This window comes from Trichosurus vulpecula, chromosome 9, assembly GCF_011100635.1.
Source record: "Trichosurus vulpecula isolate mTriVul1 chromosome 9, mTriVul1.pri, whole genome shotgun sequence".
Classification (NCBI taxonomy): Eukaryota; Metazoa; Chordata; class Mammalia; order Diprotodontia; family Phalangeridae; genus Trichosurus; species Trichosurus vulpecula.
The window spans coordinates 123,021,959-123,042,991 of NC_050581.1; the positions used below are offsets into that span (position 1 = coordinate 123,021,959).

The 21,033-nt window shown below is 44.6% G+C and overlaps 1 protein-coding gene across 1 annotated transcript in view; it reads left to right on the forward strand.

Moving 5' to 3' along the window:
* Positions 1-21,033, forward strand: part of DNAH1 (dynein axonemal heavy chain 1) — a 162,426-nt gene that overhangs the window by 18,613 nt on the left and 122,780 nt on the right. The window contains exons 6-13 of the mRNA XM_036738850.1: positions 1,865-2,026; positions 2,710-2,962; positions 3,525-3,682; positions 6,156-6,367; positions 9,397-9,695; positions 13,493-13,643; positions 14,588-14,781; positions 17,541-17,766. Coding sequence (XP_036594745.1) covers positions 1,865-2,026; positions 2,710-2,962; positions 3,525-3,682; positions 6,156-6,367; positions 9,397-9,695; positions 13,493-13,643; positions 14,588-14,781; positions 17,541-17,766 — 1,655 coding nt within the window. The remainder of the gene's footprint in view (positions 1-1,864; positions 2,027-2,709; positions 2,963-3,524; positions 3,683-6,155; positions 6,368-9,396; positions 9,696-13,492; positions 13,644-14,587; positions 14,782-17,540; positions 17,767-21,033) is intronic.

The following is a 21,033-nucleotide window of genomic DNA, read 5'->3' on the forward strand; positions in this document are numbered from 1 at the left end:
CAGAGAACAGATGAGCAAATACATTCATCTACTCTCTCTTGATAGAGAGGTGGATTGGGGCGAGACTATAGAAATGGATGGTTGTGTAGGCTGTCAGTAAAGGTTCTTTAGTCTGCCAGCTTTGCTTAACAATTTTTCTTTATTATTATGGAGGGTTCAGTGTTTGGGGGCATGTTGGTAAATGATCAGTGTAAAAGATAAGACACCAATAAACTTAGGAAAGAAAAATGAAGTGGTTGGAAGAGGTGGCTCTTAGGTTCCTTTGAGATCCACTAGTTTGTGATTCTAACCTGAGGAGGGTTGGGATGGGAGGGAGATTGAGCTCCCTGCTGCTTCAGTTACAAATGAGGAAACTGACCTAGAAAGGGAATGAGACTTACCCAAGTCCATGCTATCAGCAGGAGGTGGGACTTGAACCCAGGGCTTTTTTCATCATACTCTATCTTCTCTGTATCTCTTCTCTCTTTATGACATCCCAGGCTCTAATTCTCGCCCAGCTTATCTCATAGTGAGTTACAGGGTTGTGTTGTGTCTGGAATCTGGTCGAGATAGATGCTGTGATGTGCTGGACTAGGGGCTTTGACTAGGGCTGATGCTAGGACAGGCAGGGACTGGAAGCCTCAGGCAGCTGGTGTGTGGACAGCAGTAGGTAGGGGGCAGTGCCTGGGACGTTAGCTCCTCTAGGAAGAGGGGAGTGAGTGCTCTCTAGCTTGAAGGGAACAGCAGGAAGCTGATTCCAAGGAGACTGGCTGGCTCTGGCCAAAGGGCATGTCAGGGAGCCAATTTTAGACCAGGCAGCCCAAGGCATAGCACAGATACGCAGGTAGGTCTACAGAAGTGTGGCCTTTGTGATCTGAGCACAGAGGCTTACTATCTTCATCCTTCTGAGTGGGGAGAAGCAAGGAGCCAACAACGTGTTGGAAGCCAGTGGCAAAGCTTATCTCACAGTTCTATTGATGATCCTTTGTGTGGGGCCGTCTTCATAACTCCAGAGTACAGTGTTTACTGTTCTCTGTGGAAAGGAGGCCATCAAGCCTGGTGCAGCAGCAAACCTGCCTTTAAAACCGAACAATGACGAATCTCCTATGTCTTATAGTGCCTGCCTAGTGAAAATCCAGGCTTCATTTCTCTGTCTCCTGATCAAGCTATGAAATTTTCCTCAGTCTCTGCTTAACCTGTAGTGACCAATAAAAAATGTGTTCCATGCATAGTGTAGACAAGGACAAACAACCCAGGAGGGTCGAGGAACAGCCTCAGTCAGGTTAAGCTATTTGTCCTTCCCTTTTAGATGACTTGTCCTTTACCTGAACATTCATCGATTAAAAAAAAACATTTCTCAACTGCCTGTTATGCATGAAGCACTTGACAAGGTTGAGGATACAGAGACAGAAATGATATAGTCCCTCCCTGCCCTCAAGTGGCTTATATTCTCCTGGGGGAGACTGCTCGAGGTTCTTTCCTGATGTCGGACTCTATAAAAGAGGAGTGATATGTTCCTCAGTAAATAGGGTTTCCATGTTGTGGGTTCTCCATGGCCCATTTACTTCACTCTAGATGAGCTAATATGCGATGTGTTTTCTTCTCCTCTTCAGAGTTCAGACCAGGTGGTAAAATGGAAACAAGAGCATCCCGTATCTTGTTATCACCTTCCACAACTGTCCCACTGGTGGGGAAAGGCGAGAGAAGGAGAACTGGGTGCTATTTCCCTTCCTTTGCCTCCTTCCTGAGGACTTTGGATGGAAGGTCCCTGCTCCATCCTGTCCCCCAGCCATCCTCACGGCTGTCTCCCAGAGACCAGGCCACCCAGGAGCAGAGATTTCTCTGCCCTGAGCCCAATCTTGGTGGGGGGTCTTTCTCTTTCTAGAGGATCCCAAGAGCCGTCGTCTGACTTATGCATGGAGTCATGTCGGGATTCTGGACTATGACAGCAAGAAGAAGTTGTATTTGGTGCATAAGACAGATAAGAGGGGCCTGATTCGGGATGACCTGGGGAACCCTATCCTGAATGGAGGCATGACTCCAGAAGGTACATATTTGTGGCTTCTTACAGGGCTGATCTTCTAGGCAGATCTGTCTCTTTTCCTGGGCTCAGGAAGAAGATAGCTTTTCCTTTGAACTCCCTAATGTTTCTCCAGCTTTTAGGCAAAGGATCTCTGGGGCACCAGGCCCCTGGCCATAGGTGGAAGGTGGCATCTGAATCCTGATCCCCTGGCAAGTTGTTTTGTGGCTCTTGGGAGCAGGAAGGACCTGGGTGGTCCCCACCCTAGTGGCCTCCTTTTGATTCTTCCGTGCATCCCTACCCTCAAACAAGTCTAGGTCATGTCCATCATCAGTCACTTATAAGCCCTCCTACCTGTATGTGAGTGTGAAGTTTTCAAAGTGCTTTCGCATACATTAACTTGTGGTTCTCACAATAGCCCCATGAGGGTGTCAGGAACAATGAGACAGAGATGGGAAATGATGTGTTCTGAGTCACACGGATGGTTCATGGTAGGGCTGAAGTCAGAGCCCAGGTCTCCACATGGGGGCCAGAGCTTTAGTGGTCTCACTATGACATTGCTTTTCTGAGCAACAGCAAGGGGGTCACTGACTATTCAACCTGGTGGTCTTGAGGCTGAAGACCTAATCCTTAGTTCCTCTTCTTCAGGAATTCTCCCAAGTCCCCAAGGATGTGGTCACACATCCCTCCCATTGTGTGTCTTCCCCCAGGCAGAGCCCTCCTCCTGCCTTGTCAGTACTGGGTGCCCCGGATCCAGTTGCTCTTCTCTGCCGAGGACCCACGTGTGTTTACAAAGCGTGTGGTCTCAGCCAACTTCCTCCGAAAGAAGACCGAGGCACTCCTGCTGTACAACCTGTATGTGGACTGTATGCCCACTGAGGGGCTGAGGATCCTTAGCGAGCAGAGTCTCAACATGATCAAACAGCGGACTATGAGTACCCCCAGGATGCGGAAAGGGACAATGTAAATATCTTCTTCCCTCTGCCCCAGGCGGGGGTGGATTGGGTTCTGGAAACATCCCAGGGCCAGGAGTCACTGTCAAGGATAGGGTGCCTTGAAAGACAGCTGTGTATGGTCAGGGTAATCCTTCCTGGGAAGGGGATCCTCCCCAGGGCTGTGAAGTCTGCACTTAACACATTTTTTAGCACATAGACTTCCAGCCTGACATCATGGATTTGACTGAGCACAGCTTTACAAAGATGGGGAGGGCTGGCAGGCTGGGCCTGGCTTGGCTTGTTTGGAGGAACAGAGAACCAAATCTGGAGCTCAGGACCACACTGTAGCCAGAAAGGAGCTCCCTAGAAGGGAAAGGCAGACTGAATCCACCAAATGTACATCCTCATGTGAGATGCTGAGGCTCGAGTCTCACAGCCTTGGCTTCCAAAGGGAAAGGCAGAAGCATTAACACTTCTTGTTGAGTGCCCCCATCCAGTGCCCCTAGAAGAGCTCCCAAGGCAGTTTTAGGCCAGGCCAGGGGGCAGAGCCCCTCCCCTCACCTTACCACCTTTTCTCTTATATCACACAGGGTCGTGGAACAACTGGCTGCTTTGGCCAAGGAGGCAAACTTGGACTATGAACGGACCATGAACAAGATCAATTTTGACCGGATTGTGGCCTCCAAACCAGAAACATTTTCCTATGTTACTTTACCAGATAAAGTGGAGGAGAAAGTGCCTGAGTACGGTATGGGACTTGATGGATGCTCAGCTGCCAGCAGGCCTCTATATTGATTGGCATCCCTTGAGTCTCATGCTCATTTACCAGGTTCTTCCAGCGGCCCTGGGAATCGAGTTGACACTGCAGTCACATTTCCATCTTTGTTTACTTAGGGGCCATTTCTAATGGTGTAATTCTCATAGCAGCTTCCTCATCCCGTGGCAACCTCCATTGCTTCTCCACAGTCACCCAGGTGGTGCAGGCTCAGGACAAATGGATCTGCAGAGCAGAATTAGGATGCTAGATCATCAAACAGTGCGGGGTGAAAGACCCTCACCAATTAAAAAAAATTAATTTTTAATAAGGAGCCATCTCAGGGTGGGAACAGAAATAAAATTTTATTCAATTCTCACAAGAATAGGGCGTCCTCTGCCAGAACAGATCTAGCAAGGGAGGCAAAGGCACAAGGAACAAAGCACCAATAATTATACCTAATGCAAGAGAATTCCCACCCACTTCTGACCCTTCTCACCCTGGGCTGGGAGGCGGGCTTACAATCTAAGCACAAAAACCTAGACAAAGAACTGGGAAATCAAGGCACAGAAACTCCAATTCCCATTCCCTTAGTTAATGATTACAACTGAGGTGGCATCTATAAATCTGAAGAAGGAGAATAGGATAAGGGGTGGGGGGGGGAATCCTCTCCATTCTTCTACATACTTTTACAGTAAAGGAAAGCAGGTCACAGTGACCCTATTCTTACTTAGCAAATCTTTAAACTAGAACCAGAAGAAAGAACAAAAAGTTTCAGGGTAAAAAAAAAAGAAACTTTCCCAGAGGCTGAGTAGTCAGACTCTCACAGCCTCAGAATTTTCCACTTCCCTATTTCCCTATTTCTTGATTTTTAATCATTTCTAAGTATAGATATGAATAAATATGGATATATATTTATACATATATATTCCCTGCAAAGTCTTCACATTTTATTTTCTCACTACCTCACACAGAACGTATTCAAGAAAAAAGAAAAGTAATTTGTGGGTTGTCCTATGGTGTGGATTATCAATTGTGCCTCTTCTCCCCATCTTGAGCATCCATTCGAGTTGCTGAGAGCCCGTTCTAGACTTATTTGGCAGGTGGAGAAACCAAGTCACAAAACTGTGCATGTGGCAGTTAAGGCCAGACCCAAGACCCCTGCTGCCCGCTCTTTGGTTAGAAACTATTTATCCTTGCTCCCTCTGTGTCAGAGAGGGATTGGGAGACAGAATGCTGGTTTCCACCTGTGTGGTTGTAATATGGCTCAGGATTTGGGGGTGGACCTGAGAGCAGAGCTCAGCTGTGGGCCCCAGGGTCCCTGAATGTTTCTTTCCCAGTCCTTTAAAGGGCTTCTAGGGGCCTCCAAAGAACAACTTTCCCTCCATGGGCCAGTAACTCAATCATCTTAAATAACTTCCCGCCTTGAGAAATCAAGAAAACAAATCCTTGTTACCAACATGTATGGTCAAGCACAACAAAACCTCAGATTTCTCCTACTAGATGTGCCGCCCTCCATAATGGCTCCATTTGCACCCAGACACACATTTGACAAGCACCTGCTGGGTCTAAAGTATGGTCTAGAAAGATTTTCTTTTCATTAATAACTCCTAGAAATCTTCCCCTTCCTCCACCCTCCCCCCATCCTTTTTGAAACTTTAGGAGTTCCTGAAGAGAGGATAACTTGTATTGTTATAGCACTTTGCTCAGGGAGAGAGGAGGTACAAGGATATTTATGCCCATTTTATAGAAAAGGGAGTTGAGACCTGCAGAAGCTGAAGCCCCTAGAAGCTGCCCATAGTCACAACACTAGGAAGTGCTGAAACACAAATGGCCTTATTCTCATTCATTCTTTCTCCCATTAAGCACTTTAATTCTTTGTTGTTGCCTGAAGATTTAGCAGGAGGTCAGTTCTGAAAAGCCAGTAATTCAGGAAGGATGTGGAAGGGAAGCAGGCAGCAGAAACCTGTAAAGACTGGTATAGCCGGGGTGGAAAAGCCTGTTTGTGCCCCATATCCAAGGGTACACAATCTTTACCCCTACCCTTTCTGGCCTGTCAAAAACTGCTACTCAGGCCCTCCCTGCAGCTGGATCATGATGATGGTCCCAGGGGCTCAGATTGGTCTCTGAGCAAGGGTGAGAACCCTATAGGGCCTGCTCTGGTCCTGTATGCTCACTGACTTAGGGAGCAGATCGTTTTGAGGTCTCGCACGTAAGAAGGGCCAAATAAATGTTTATTAAATTGAATTGAACTCTGGGATTCAGTGTTCAGGAGTCTATTGAGAGTATGCTGTTTGCCTTCTCAGTTCTAACTCTTATTCATTTCAGAGAAGATTCAGTTTTCCCTGATTGTCTTTGACTTCCCATCCTTCTAAAGCTAAAATAAGTCTGATCCCAAAGTGCCACCTATGATACTGAGACTCCCTAGGCTACTTCCCTAAGGATCCATCCTCTCTCTTCTCCCCAGGGCGCATTGCTATGCCTGACTATCCCTTCCTGGAACAGAAGGAGGCCTTCACTTTTGTGTCCCTGCTCACCCGGACAGAGGTCATCCTGGCCCTCGGCAAAGTACGGGCTGAGTGTAACAAGGTGACTGCTATGACCCTGTTCCACTACACCCTGTCCAAGTTTGGGCGTCTGGAGGAATTTGAACAGATCCAGTCCCAGATGTTTTCCCAGGTGAGCCAGACAGTCTAAGGAAGTGAATATCAGTGGCAATTCATTCCTCACACATGTGACACACCTGTGTCACCCAGGTTCACAACATACATGTCATCCTTGACTCCTTACTCATTCAGTTTGTTGTCAAATCCTGTGGATTTTATCTTTGTGATATCTCTTGTATATTTGCCCCCTTCTCTCCTTGGACACTGCCTAACCTTGTGTGGGCCCTCATCCCCATACACCTGGACTATTGCAGTAGGTTTTTGGTTGGTCTCTCTGCCTCAAGTCTTTCTCTACTCTAGACCATCTTCCGCTCAGCTAAAAAATTAAAAATTAAAAATTAAAGTATATATCTGACTATGTCACCCTTCTTCCCCCATTCTCCAGCCAGCAAACTCCAGTGGCTTCCTATCACCTCCTTCAGGATCAAATATAAAATTCTGTTTGGCACTCAAAGCCCTTCACAATGTGGCTCTTTCTAGTTGTTTCATATCTCAGACCTTCCACATACTCTGGGATCCAGTGACACCGGCCTCCTGGCTGTTACTCAGATAAGACATTCCATGCCTAGAATTATCTCCCTCTTCATCTCTACCTCCTGGTTTCCTTGGATTCTTTCAAGTTCCAGCTAACATCTCATCTTAATGCTAGTGCCTGCCCTCTGTTGTTCATCTCCAGTATATCCTGTATGTATCTTGTTTGTACGTGGTGGTTTTTCATGTTGTTTCCCCCTATTAGACTGTGAGCCCTCTGAGAGCAGGGACTGGTTTTTTGCCTTTCTTTGTATCCTCAGAGCTTAGCACAGAGCCTAATGTGTGGTAAGTGCTTAATAAATGCTTGTTGATGGACTCTAAGCATACGTGGCTCCTATGCTTATCTCTTTGAACCATGTCTGTTTTCACTGTTGCCTTATCTGAGATCATGAATATTTCTTTTGATTTTAAAAAATTTGTCTGAAGCATAGTAAATCCTACTTTGGCTCCTCCATTTAACTCTGTGAATTCTTATGTTTATGTTTTCCAAATATTTTGTTTTTTCTCCCCAGAACAATTTTTAGTACTTGTTAATTTTTTTTAAAGTTTTGAGTTCCAAATTCTTTCCCTCCCTTCCTCCCCTGTCCTCTCCCTGAGATAGCAACATGATATACTTATACATGTGCAATCATGTAAAACATTGAATGTATTACTTATAAATGTTGCTGAATTCCGCTTTCTAATCCATTCTACTACCTTCCTCTGTTTTATGGGTGAATTCATCTTATTTATATTCACTATTAGGATTGTAAACTTCATAGTTTTTTCTGTCATGGTCTCTTTTATGATTTCTTCTTTTCCTCCTGTATACTATACTACTAAGTTACTAAGTTGTGTGGTTTGGCCTTCATTCTCAAAGAGGTTCCTGACATCAGGGAGATGATGACATGAGTTGCAATTGAATTTGATTTGAGTGAGAGAGGGCTGTACAAGGTCACCAGCCTCAACTTTCTTCTCCAGAGCCATCGGGGTCCAGTGGCCAGATAGAGATCAGGATGCCTGGAGATGGCCTGGAGTGGAGAAAAAGAAGGTTCTGGTCAGCCCTAGCAGTAGACAATTGAAGTGGTCAATTTGTGTTCCTCTGTACCTCCTCTTTTCACTAATCCCACACTCCCAGTTCTGTTTCTTACACTTTCTTTATTTTTCATCCCCATTTTGATTAAACTTCTGAAGATACCATTTGTTTTGCTTCTGACTATTTTTCTACCTTGATATCCCCTTTCCCTGCCCCATCCTTTTTCCCTATGGAGTTTAATGTATTTCTGTACCAAACTCTGTGAACATGCCTTTGTATTTGTGTTTGACTTGACTTTATACAGTTCTTATAAGAATAAGGACATTATTTTATGTCTGCTCCCTTTACTTCTTTTCTCCAAGTTTGTAGACTTTTCTGCTGGTACTTTTTTGCCCCCTTATATGAAATCATAATTTTCTTTTCCTTCTTCCCCATTTCTTCTCTAACATATTCTCTTTTCCCTCCTTCCCCCCATTCTCTTTTAAAACCACAAAATGGAAGAAAAACACATCCAGGTGTTGTATTTGTGTTATTTAATTCTGTGGGATCTTTGAAAACATTGGATTTTCAGGGAACCCTTGCTTCTTCTCTCTCTATTAGAGTGTAAGTATTTCATCACTGTTTAGCTCTTTCCAATTGCTTAAATGTATTTACTTTTCTTGATTTCTCTTGACTCCTGTGTGTGCAAGTCAAAGTTTATTTTTATTAGCACTACTTGAATGTCCTCTATTGTTTAAAGATTCTTTTTTTCCCCCAGTAGTATTTCAAAAAATATTTCAGTGGCATCTCCAGGAGGAGTCCCTCCTCAAGTAGTGTAGTGAACTCTGGGCTATTTAGAGTTAGATTTGAAAAAAAAAGAGTTAGATTTGTTTCTGATTGTTATCTATCTATCTCTCCATCCATTTATCTCTCTCTCTCTCTCTCTCCATCCATTTATCTAACCATCTATCTGTCTGTCTGTATATCCCATTGATCTCTTTTTTGGTAGCTTATATAGGTCTAGTGATTACTAATCAATACAATGTAAGATCTGGAAATGCTATCCCACATTCTTTCCTAGCTTCCCCCCTGCCCCATGATTTCCATAGAAACTCTAGATTTTTTTTTTAGTTCTTTGAAGTGGATTTTGTTGTAATTTTATTTTAGTCTACAAAGTAACCCCCTTTTTTGTTTGTTGAATCAGCATTGTCTGTAGCATTATAGGCACATTATATTGTTATAGCACAAACATAAGCAATGAATATTCCTATAATCATTTAGATCTTCCTTTACTTCTGTAAAGAGTGTTTTGTAATTGTATTTCTACAAGTGTCAATTTGTGTTGGTAATTTGATTACCAGATATTAATTTTGTAGTTATTTTGAATAAGATTTTCCCTCCATCATTTTGTTCTGGTTTTTGTTATTATTATGGGGAAATACTGATGATTTTTGTGGGTTTATTTTGTATCAGGGTTGCTTTCACTTCATCTTGTTTCCTCTGCCTCTTTCCTGCAGGTTCAGATGTTCCTGAAGGACAGCTGGGTCAGTACTCTAAAGGTCGCAATCAGGAGCAGCTTGAGGGACATGAGCAAAGGCTGGTATAACCTCTATGAGACCAACTGGGAAGTGTACCAGATGTCCAAGCTTCACAAGCTGATGGAACTTATCAAGTACACCCTGCAGGACTCCATTCGATTCCTCGTCCAGGACTCTCTGGTCAACTTTACCCAGTTCATCCTGGATGCTTGCTGCAGTGTCCTGAACTGTTCTGAAGACATGGTCTGGGGTCCTGATCTCATCAACAGTCCATACAAGTGAGAAGAGGGAGAGTAGCTCATTGTGTCTGCCTGCTGCCGGCCCAGGGCTAGCGGAGTAGGGGAAGACCTTCGCAAGCGCTATTGATGGTGCCTCAGCCCTGGTGTCCAGAGAAAGGCCCTGAGGTGGGAGTGTGGGAGGAAGAGGCAGCTGTGGTCCAGAGCCCATCGGGTGTGGATGACCTGAGAAAGCACATAAGGCTTCCAAGGGATTGTTAGTAACTGGTAGTCGGCAGTTCAGTACTGTGTGCCTGCTGCCAGAGTCAGGTGCTGGTAGTTCAGAGTGAGATGCGCTAACAAAATCTGGGGAATTGTGGATACCTAACAAGACGTCTCCATCTGGAGCTTTTCATAGTATCTGGTGTACAATGATGTTCTACACCTACACTGAGTTACTAGGGTTGGATTGCTTCTGCTTCTTGGGCTATTGTTCCCATCTTTAGGGACCTTGCTTCTGGTGGGCCTTCAGGGGACATTGGGGTTGCATCTTCAGTTCCTTTACCCCAGGCATTATCTGGGTGGGAAGTCCCCTAGAGCCCTAGATCATGGCCCCTTCTGTACTTTGGAAGTCCTTATTATGTGCCTATAAAGGTGGTGGTGCAGGGGACCTTGGGTAGGGAACCTAGACCCCAGCAGCTGTGAATGCCACACAAATAAGGACTGGTATCAGCTTTGGGGAAGGTACTGGCAGGCATCCTGAGTAGGCAGACAGGAGCAGCATTGCATCCTCAGACTCTCCCCTCCCCTCTTTTTGTGTGTTTGTGTGTGCGTGCATGTGTGTGTATGTGTGTGTGTGTGTGTGTGTAAAGATATTTGTATAATCATAGTGAACACAGGTTGGGGGAAGCCCATGAGTACGTGTGGTCCAGTAGGAAGAACACTGGCTTTGGAAGAATGCTAGATTTTCAGTTGGAAGAACTGTGCTTAAATTGTTGATTAGTAAGCGTGAGACCTTGGACAGCTCACTTTACCTGTCTAGACCTCATTTTGCTCATCTTTAAAATGAAGCAGTCATACTATATTATTGTCTAAAGTGCTTTCACTCCAGAGTAGCAATGTGTGTAGCTCTGCAAGATGATCACAGAAAATAGTCCCAGGGACTTCCTCTCCTTTCTTCTAGGGCTTTCCTGGAAACTCTCTATGCATAGCCTTCAGGGACTTAAGGGTATGTCCCAAGAATCCTGTGGGGATCTGCTCCCTTGTTTGATTGCCCCGCCCTCCCACCCCAGGCCTGTTTCCTTTCAAAAGTGGGTCCTCAGCTCACTCAGTATTGCTCAATAGCTTCTTGGGTTGGTGGGGGATGAGATATTCTCTCGTGATTCCATAAAGCTGAGGAACAAGTCCAGGCCCAGGAGGGGAGAGGTGGAGGTCCTGTATCACTGAGTGGAACAAAAGGCCATTCAAGGCTTGGAATATCTCAGCAGAGTCTTCCCTTTTTCTGTTGAATGAACGAGAAGAAAGCTTTTTGTTGCTGTTTAGTCACGTCCAGCTCTTCATGACCCTGGGGACCACAAGCACACCATTACTGTCCATGGGGTTTTCTTGGCAAAGATACTGGAGTGCTTTGCCATTTCCTTCTCCAGGGGATTAAGGCAAGAAGAGGTTCAGTGACTTGCCCGGAGTCACACAGCTAAGTGTCTGAAGCTAGATTTGAATTTGATTAGTTTTCTTGACTCCAGGCCCCCACTGAGCCACATAGCTGTCTCACAGAAAGCTATCTTATCATTTGATGATGGAATTGGGAATTTCTTAGTACAATTCTGCTATGTGTAGGATAATAAGCACAGGCCCATAGGCCTACAGCCTGTCTGTCGTAACTCAGTGAAATCTGTAACCAGCCTACCTTTCAATGGCTTGGAGCAGAGAAATAAAACTGGCATTGACTTCCCCATGAAAGATTCAGGCTCTGAGAGCGCTGGTTATTCTTAGTGTCTGAATCACAGGAGAAGACTCATGCTTTTAGAAGAGGAGGAACAAAGTATCGTCCAACCAGTCTGGGAGAACAAGGTCAATTCCACACAAACCAAAGGCATTCAAAACGCAGACTGTATCAGCCCCTGTGAAAGGCAACTTGATAGAGCTGCCAACACCCATTGAATTAGTTTTCTGTGCCCGAGGCAGGCTCAGAGAACAAGTCAAATCACCTCGCATTGACTAAGCCTTCTATGTGCCAGGGCATACAAGGAAAGGCAAAAAACAACCACTACTCTAGAGCTCACAATCCAATGGAGGCAACTACATGAAAAAGAACTGTATCCAAACTATAGACACAGGATAAGTTCGGGTAATCCAAGAAGGAAAGACACTAAGATTAAGGAGGACTAAGCAGGACTAGCTTCTTGAAGAAAGTGGAGTTTTCACTGGGATTTACAGGAAACTGGGAGGTAAAGATAAAGAGGGAGAGCACTCCAGGCCTGGGGGACAGCCAGTAAAAATGCCCAGTCAGGTGTTGGAAGGTCCTGGGCAAGGACTAGGAAAGAAAGAGGCCAGTGCTAATGAATAGCAGGGTATATGGAGGGGAGTAAGAAGACTGGAAAAAGAGCAAGGGGCAAGGTGATGAAGAACTTTAAAAGTCAAGCAGAATTTATTTTTGATGGGCTGTACTGCAGAGAGACTAGAGACCACTTGGGCTGTTGGAAAAGTTTAGGTGAAAGGTGTAAGCATAGTGCCTGGCACACAGTAGGCACCTAATGAATGTTTATTGACTATTGAGGTGATAAGGGCCTGCTCCAAGGCAGTGGCAGGGTCAAAGGAAGGAAGGGGCTACACGCAAGAGATGTTATGAAGGTTAAAAAAAAGACAACATGATCTGGCCACAGATTGGATATGGGGATGAGAGAGAAAGGCATAGAGAATGATGCGGAGAGTCTGGATGACTGGGAGGATGGTGGTACCCTTGACAGGAAGAGGGAAGTTTGGAATGGCGGTGGGGGGGGAGGTTTTTGGGAAAAAGTCTAGTTTTAGCCATGTTGAGTTTAAGGTAACTATGAAACGTTCAGTTCAAGATGTCCAGTTAACAGTCGACAGTGTGAGACTGGAGCAAGAGAGCCAAGAGCTCAAGAATTTCAACGAAAGGGATTCTTTCCCAGCCTTGTCAGTCTTAAGAATTTGCTACGTATCCCGCCATTCTTCCATATCCCTGGGAAATTTTCAGGCAGTTATTCAACATTACCTTCTCTTCGTGCAAGTTGTCCCAGACTGGGATAATACATAGGCCACCTGCCTTTTGCTTTGCTGCTTCTCTTTCCTTCTCCAGGCCTGATCTGAAAATGATACCTTTATTTTAGAGGCAGCTGGGTGGTGGGATAGATGGAGTGCTGGTCCTGGATTCGGGAGTTCACAAGCCCGCCTCAGATACTTACTAGGCATGGGACTCTGGATAGGTCACCTAATCTCTGTCTGCCTCAGTTTCTTCTTCTATAAAATTGCGATCATAATAGTACCTACTTCCCAGGGTGTTTGTAAGGTCAAATGAAATTAAATATATTACATGTATATAGCATTATATTTTAACATATATATAAAAATATATAACATTATATGTTAACATATTTTAATTTATAAATGATAAATTATACCTTTTATGTATGTACACATATATATTATTATACCTATACATAATTTAGATTTATATATACATTTAGATACATTTATATTCAATATTTAGATACAAGTATATGCATGTGTGTGTATATATATATGTGTGTGTGTGTGTGTGTGTGTGTGTGTATGTAAAATGTTTTGCCTTCTTTAAAGCACAGTATACGTGTCTGTTGTTTTTATTCTTTTCTCCCTAGGCCCCGAAAGAATCCCCTTTTCATAGTGGACCTGGTTCTGGACAACAGCGGGTCTCACTATAGCACCCCCATGGAGAATTTTATGACATCTTTGCTGAATCTGTTTGACAAGGGCATTCTGGCAACCCACTCCGTACCTCAGCTGGAGAAGGTATGGCTGTTGGTAGCTGGCATGTGGCCAGAGGAAATGGAGTTTGCATGTGTGCGTTGGTATGTATATGTGTTCCAGGGATCAGCTGTGAACTCGGAAGGGCAGCAAAGAATGGTACTGTTAACCTTCTGTTAAGCCACAAGGTTAAGTAAAGATAGTGAGGAAGAAGCCAGTATGTGGGAAAAGATTGTGGGGGGGGGGGGTGCTTGAATTCCCAGAGGCCTTAGGATAGAGACCACAAACAGAGCAGTTCTTCCTGGCGAGGAGAAAGAGACTGGAGAAGAGGATGGATGAGGAAGGTGCAGAGGTGTGTGTGGTTGGAGTTCCCACTGGACCATCTCAGTTTTCTCTGTAAAGTCAGAGGTGAGGACTTCTGCTGAGAGAAAGGGGCCTGAAGCTGATCTTGGGGAGCTTAAGAGAAGGGAGTTTGGAAGGGCTGCTGAGGGATGTGGTGACTGAGTGTCCATTAGGGGCCAACGGGTTGGAGGGAGGTTGTCATTTGGGCGCAGCCCCATCCATCAGTGTCCAGGGGCTTTTCTTTCTTTTCGTATTTGTGGCCCTGAATCAAGAAGTGTATTGGAGAGAGAACCAGCTGTAAAGCCCTTATAGGTTCCTCTTTCTCCACTTGAGGCAGCTTCAACCCTGGAAGAATTCTCTTCTTATGAGGGATCACCTGAGAGGGCAGACCAAGCATGTTGTGTCTGTAGGAGAGGGAGGGACTACATGGTGCGACTCTTCTTTGGGAGCCAGGGCTTATCCTCTCTTGTTTGCAGGAATATTCTGCCTGTCTTTTCCTTCTCCCCTTCCCCTTCCCTCACTTTTCACTGAATCCCCCACTTTCCATTTAGGATGCTAACCTCTCTCTACCTCCCTCCCTCCCTCTCTCTCTCTCTCTCTCTCTCTCTCTCTCTCTCTCTCTCTCTCTCTCTCTCTGTCTCTCTCAGTTTGTGATGGAAGATATTTTTGTCAGCGGTGTCCCTTTGCTGGAGTCTGTGGGGCTGCATGAGCCTCTAGTGGAAGACCTTCGTAAGTCTCTCTCCAATGCCATAGAGAAGGCATTAATACCTCTATCCGCCTATGCCATGGAGTTCAGAAAGCATCTGGATCTGAACAACAAAGATATTCGGACCTTCCTCAGGTACATTAGCAGTTTGGTGTTTGGGGCTGCTGGGCACCGGGTCCTATGGGTCTCCTGGCAGTATAGGCATGTTGTGGAGAGCTCTGGGAGTTATGGGGGTCAGCACATGCTGCTGGAATGTGCATGTCCTTATGTTATCTAAGAAGGTTCATGGTACAGATCAGATGAGATGTATCATGGCATGCCACAGCACTGGCATGCAGGACCAAGTTAATCTTTCCATGGTGCTAATACCTTTGCCATTGCCTATGAAATTATGTAAAATAATGTGTATGGTGAGAAAAATTCTTTCCAGATCCTAGGGCACAGCCTCCTCTGCCTCCATTTGAGGTTTGGTTCTGCCATACAATGCCCATCTGTACTTTTGTAGATCTGAACTTTAGTGTGAGCATTCCCACCAGTCAATCAGGCAATAAACATTTATTAAGCACCTACTATATGTCAGGCACTGTGCTAAGCACTGGGGATACAAAAAGAGGCAAAAGATAATCCATTGCCCTCAAGGGGCTTACAATCTAGTGGGAGAGACAATATGCACACAAATATGTACAAACTGTGTACAGGATAAATAGGAAAAAATTAACAGAGGGAGAGTACTAAAATTAGGAGGGGTCAAGAAAGGCTTCCTGGAGAAGGTGAAATTTTAGCTGGGGCTTGAAGGAAGCCAGGGAAACCAAGCAGTTCCATCCTAGGTAATTCCTGTCCATGTCTTTTCCTCAAGTCCTCAGCAAAGGATTTTTTCAGCACTCTGTAAGCCTTCCTCTAGTTCTGGGGGCACCCACAGGATAATAGAACTTGGAGCTAAAAAGGTACTTAGACTCTAAGCCCTTGATTTAAAAAATACTAATTTATTATTTTTTCTAATTACATGTAAAGATGGTTTCAACATTAATTTTTTATAAGATTTTGAGTTCCAGTTTTTCTCTCCCTCCCTCCATGTGCAATCATGTAAACATATTTCCACATTAGTCACATTGTGAAAGAAGAAACAGAACAAAAGGAAAAAGCCACACAAAAAAGGCGAAAATAGTATGCTTTGATCTGTATTCAGATTCTGTAGTTTTTTCTCTGGATGTGAATAGCATTTTCCATCATGAGTCTTTTGAAACGGTCTTGGACCCTTGTATTGCCAAGAAGAGCTGAGTCAATCATAGTTGATCGTTGCACAGTGTTGCTATTACTGTGTACAAAGTTCTCATGGTTCTGCTCACTTCTGCTCACTTTAGCATCAGTTCATGTAAGTCTTTTCAGGTTTTTCTGAAGTCAGCTTGTTCATCATTTCTTACAGTACAGTAGTATTCCATGACATTCACGTGCCACAACTCGTTCAACCATTTCCCAATTGATGGGCATCCCCTCAATTTCCAATTCTTGGCTACCACAAAGAGAGCTGCTGTAAATATTTTTGTGCATATAGGTCATTTTCCCTTTTCTGTAATCTCTTTGGGATACAGCCATAGAAGCAATATTGCTGGGTCAAAGGGTATGCATAGCTTGATTGCCCTCTGGGCCTAGTTCCAAATTTAAGCCCTTGGTTTTTGAGATGAGTATACTGGGGACCAAAGGGAGGAGGTGACTTGTCCCAGGTCATTTAGGTGAGTCATTAAGGGGCTGAACTGGGATTCAGACCCAGGTCCTAGGACTCCACTGCTCTCCATTCCCTTTGCATGACCATGATTGGAGACCAGCTTAAGGGATGAATTTGTCACCCTCACCAAACTTATAAAAGAATTTGATGGAACTAGCCCTTGTCCACCTTGACATGGGCACAGGTATATGCAGGACACCCAGTACCTGGTAGTGATAGAGATGGGGCAGAAACCATATTATGTCATATTATGTACAGATCTCTGCCCTTAGGAAAGGGGTGAAGGAAAAAGGGGGAGATTGTGCAGAATGGGGTCGGTGATTGGAAGGGTAGCCACAGGGCTTTCCCCAACACTCCAGAAAGGATAAAGGAAGCTCTCATCCATCTGGTTTTCCCACGTCTGCATTTCTTTATAGAGTGATGAGATGAGTAAAGGCTCCAGCAGATAGAAAAGAGAATAGGAAACATCAGGAGTGGCAATTTGGGTCCGATGTCAGTATGGTCGTCCTGGGACCCCTGTGAAGCAAAGTTCCCTCTCCAGCTTAAATTCTGTTTCTAAATGACACCTGCCCAGCATCCACCAATGGATTATGCTTTGTGCCTCTCCTGCTAGCTTTGGTGTGGGAGGGGAACAGATCTTCACCCAGAGGTCTAGAGGAAGCCCTTTCTCCCAGCTCAAAGACCATCTCCTCTTTCCCCACGACCAGTAACAGCCTCTCCCACCTTGGACATTGGAGGTGACATGGTATAGGGAAAAGAAAATGGGTTTGGAGTTACAGAACCTGGACATGGACCTTGAATCATCCAGGATACATTCAACAAGCATTTAACAAGTGCCTGTCCTATGCAAAGCTTCTGATAATTCTGCTGCTCCCTACTTTTGTAATTTTGTCAGCCACTTCACTTCTCCTCTATAAAATCAGGGAGCAGAGATGATCTCTGAAGGTCCCTTCTGGTTTTCAATTTGTTTCATTGTTTTAATAGCACTTTGTATTATAGATATGTGTATTTACATTTTAACCCCACTGCCTTTGATTAGGCTGTAAGCTCAACAAAGCTAGAGACTGTGTCATGGCTAAACTTGCCTAGTACAGTGCTCTGTATAGAGTAGGTGTTTACGAAATGTTTGTAGAATGAGTAAATGAATGACTGTGATGGTACATGTGCCCAGTGACTATGAAAAAGTGTGCCCTCCTGCTGCTGAAGTGAGGGAGGTAGTGATGAGCCACCTTCAGGAAAAGGAGATCCTGGATAACTCTTTGCCTAGCAACATCATCATTGGCCCGTTTTTCATCAACGTGGAAAATACAAAGCAGAACCTCTCCAAGAAACGCAAAGCCCTGGCCACCTCCATGTTGGATATCCTGGCAAAGAACCTACACCAGGAAGTGGACGGTGTGAGTTTAAAATCAGCTCCCTCCCTCCTTCCCTCCACTTCTTCCACCCTATTTCTCCTACCTCCATAGACTTGTTTCAGGAGATAGATGGATATCTTTTTCTATAATGGGGGCTATTGGTCCAATACCTGAGGTAAAGAGTCATAGGAACATGGAATCCTAGCTCTGAAAGGAATAGCTCTAGAACAGGGCTATGATGGAACATGGAGTCTTAGCTCTGGAAGGGATGGCTCTGGAACAGGGCTATGATGGAACATGGAATCTTAGCTCTGGAAGGGATGGCTCTAGAATGGCGATCCAATGATCTTTTGACTTTGGATCTTTTAGCCCCATCCAGACCTGAGCAAAGATATTCTCCCCCGGTCCAGCATTGGCCTGACAACCTCCAATGGTGGGGAGCCCCTACCTCTCAGGGCAGACAGTTTCACTTTTGGGTAGATCTGTTAGAAAATGTTTTCTTACGTGGACCCTAGATCTACCTTTCTGCAATTTGCCCCCATTGCTTCTCATTTTGCTCATTAGACCAACACAGCACAAGCCAAATTCCTCTTCAAGACAGCATCTCGCATCCTTGAAGACAAGCTGCTCCAGGCCCCGACATCTCCTCTTTTTCAGGCTCAGCATCCTTTATTCCTCTACCTGGTCCTGTCATTCCTCTACTCAGGGAACTCCCTCTGTGGGCTCACTGTTGGCTCTAGGATCAAATATAAACTCCTTTGTTGGGCACTGAAAGAGGTTCACAGATTGGCCCTATTCTACCTTCCAAGCGATAAATTACTCCTGCCCTTATGTTCCACCCTCCATCTGAACTGACTACCTTACTGTCCCTCCCTCATGGCATTCCCACCTGCTGGCTCTTTGCCTTTACTCTAGCTGTCCCTCATGCCTGGAACATGCTTCTTCATTACCTCCTCCTCTCAGAATCTCTGGTCTCCTTTGAGACCCTGATCTAGTGTCCCCTTGCCCCAGGACTACCTGTCTTTGGTATGTGTTCTACATGTGTCTGTATGTATGCATATTATCTCCCCCATCAGAATGTAAGCTTCTTGAGGGCATGGACTATTTCCTTCTGGTCTTTGTATCCCTAGTACTTGGCATAGTGCCTAGCACAAAATAGCCAATGAATAAGTGCTTGTTGATTCATGATGAGCGCCTGGTTTTATTGCCACCCTGGGAGCATCATTCTATATACCCTCTAGCTTGTCAGTGTCGTTTGTTAAATGTGCTCCCTCAAACTGAAGGTGGTTCTCCAGATGGGCTCTGACCAGGACAGAGTGTAGTGGAACAATTGCCTCCCTTGTTCTGGATGCAATAACCTCTGTAGTACAGCTTAGAGGCACCTTATTTCTGTTGACTGCCACATCATATTGACTTTGCAATCCCCAAATCAATTAATCAATAAACAAACATTTACTTGGCACCTGTACTTGACACTCTGCTAGGTTCTGGGGAATACATTGGGGGCAATAACATATAGATATATAAACAGATACAAAATAAATCTATACTCAATAAATACATGGTAATTTTTTTTGAGGGAGAGTCCTAACAGGAAGTCAGGAAGGGCTTCTGTAAAGAGGCGCAGTGTGGGAAATGAAGCGTCATGTGTTAGAAACAACACAAAGGCCACTGTGGCTGAATCATAGAGTGTGATAAAGAAAGTATCATAGGAAAAAATTGGAAAGGTAGATTGGGGCCAAGTCATGATGGGCCTTAAAAGCCAGACAAAGGTGTTTGCATTTCATCCTAGAGGCAATAAAGGATCATTGGAGTTTATTGAGTAGGGTCAGACCTGTACGTAAAGAAAATCACTTGAGCAGCTGCATGGAGGATGGATGGGAGTGGGGAGAGACTGGAGGCAAGGGAATGATTGAGGAGTCTATTTCAATAGTCTGTGTAAGAGGTGATGAGTAGGGTGGTGGCTGTGTGAGTAGAGACAAAGACAGATACGAGATGGAGGGGTACAAATGGCAAGATATGGCAGCTGGTTGTATATATGGGGTGAGGCATAGTAAGGAGACAAGGATGATGCTGGGGTTGTGAACCTGGGAGTCTGGAAGGAGGGGAATGCCCTTGACAGAGATGGGAAAATTTGGATTTGGGGGCTTTAAGGGAAAGGACAATGAGTTCCATTTTGTACATGTTGAGTTTGAGATGCTTATGGGACCTCTAGTTTGGAATGTCCAGTAGGCAGTTAGAGATGCATGACAACACTCAAGGAATCATCTAGATAGAAATGTCCAGGAGCTGATGAGGTCACCAAATGGGAAGAGATTGAGGAGGGTTAGAAACAGAACCAAGAGAGCACTATGTCATGGAAGCCCATGAGAGAGGAGAAGGTATCCTCCCACAGGGGAGGATGATCAGCAGTGTTAAATGTTACAGAGAGATCAAGAAGGAGGATGACTGAGAACACACCACTAAATTTGGCCATTAAGAGATCATTCATAACTTTGGAGAGAGTAGTTTCATTTAAGTAATAAAATCAGGGGTCAAATTGCAGAGAGTTGAGAAATGAGAGAAGGGGAAGTGAAGACAATTGAGTGTATACAGCTTCTTATAGAAGTTTGTCTATAAAAGGGAGGAGATATATGATAACAGCTTGATGGCTATAGTGAGGTGGTTTGTTGTTGTTTTTTAAGGACAGGAGTGTGTTTGTTGTGTGTTTGTAGGTAGCAATGAAGGAACCATGGAGAGAAATGGGAGGTATGAGAGAGACAGAAAGGTAGCTAGGTGACATAGTGTTAGAGCACTAGACCTAGAGGCAGGAAGACCTGAGTTCAAATCCAACCCTTGACTCTTAATTGCTATGTGACCATGGGCAAATCACTTAAACTCTGTTTGCCTTAGTTTCTTCATTTTTAAAATGAGGGTCATAATAGCATCTACCTCCCAGGTTTATTGTGAGGTTCATGTGAGATAATATTTGTGAAGTGCTATATAAATAGATGATGATGGGGAGGCGACTATGGGGCAATCTGTTGGAGATGGGCAGAAAGGAGGAATTAGATAAAAGATACACATAGAGGGGTTGGCCCTGGAAAGAAGGGCCATTTCTTCATGAGAGATTGGAGTTGAAGAAGAGAGAATGGGGCATGATGTTATAGGGGTTTTGAGATAGAAAGGGGAGAAGAGGGAGCTCCAGCTGAATATTTTATCAGAACATTCTTTTCTAGATGTTCATTGTCCATCCCTGTAATGTATGTTCTAGGATTTCTTCTAGAACTGGGGTCAAATTCATTAGCCTATAGAGTCTACTTCCTTCCC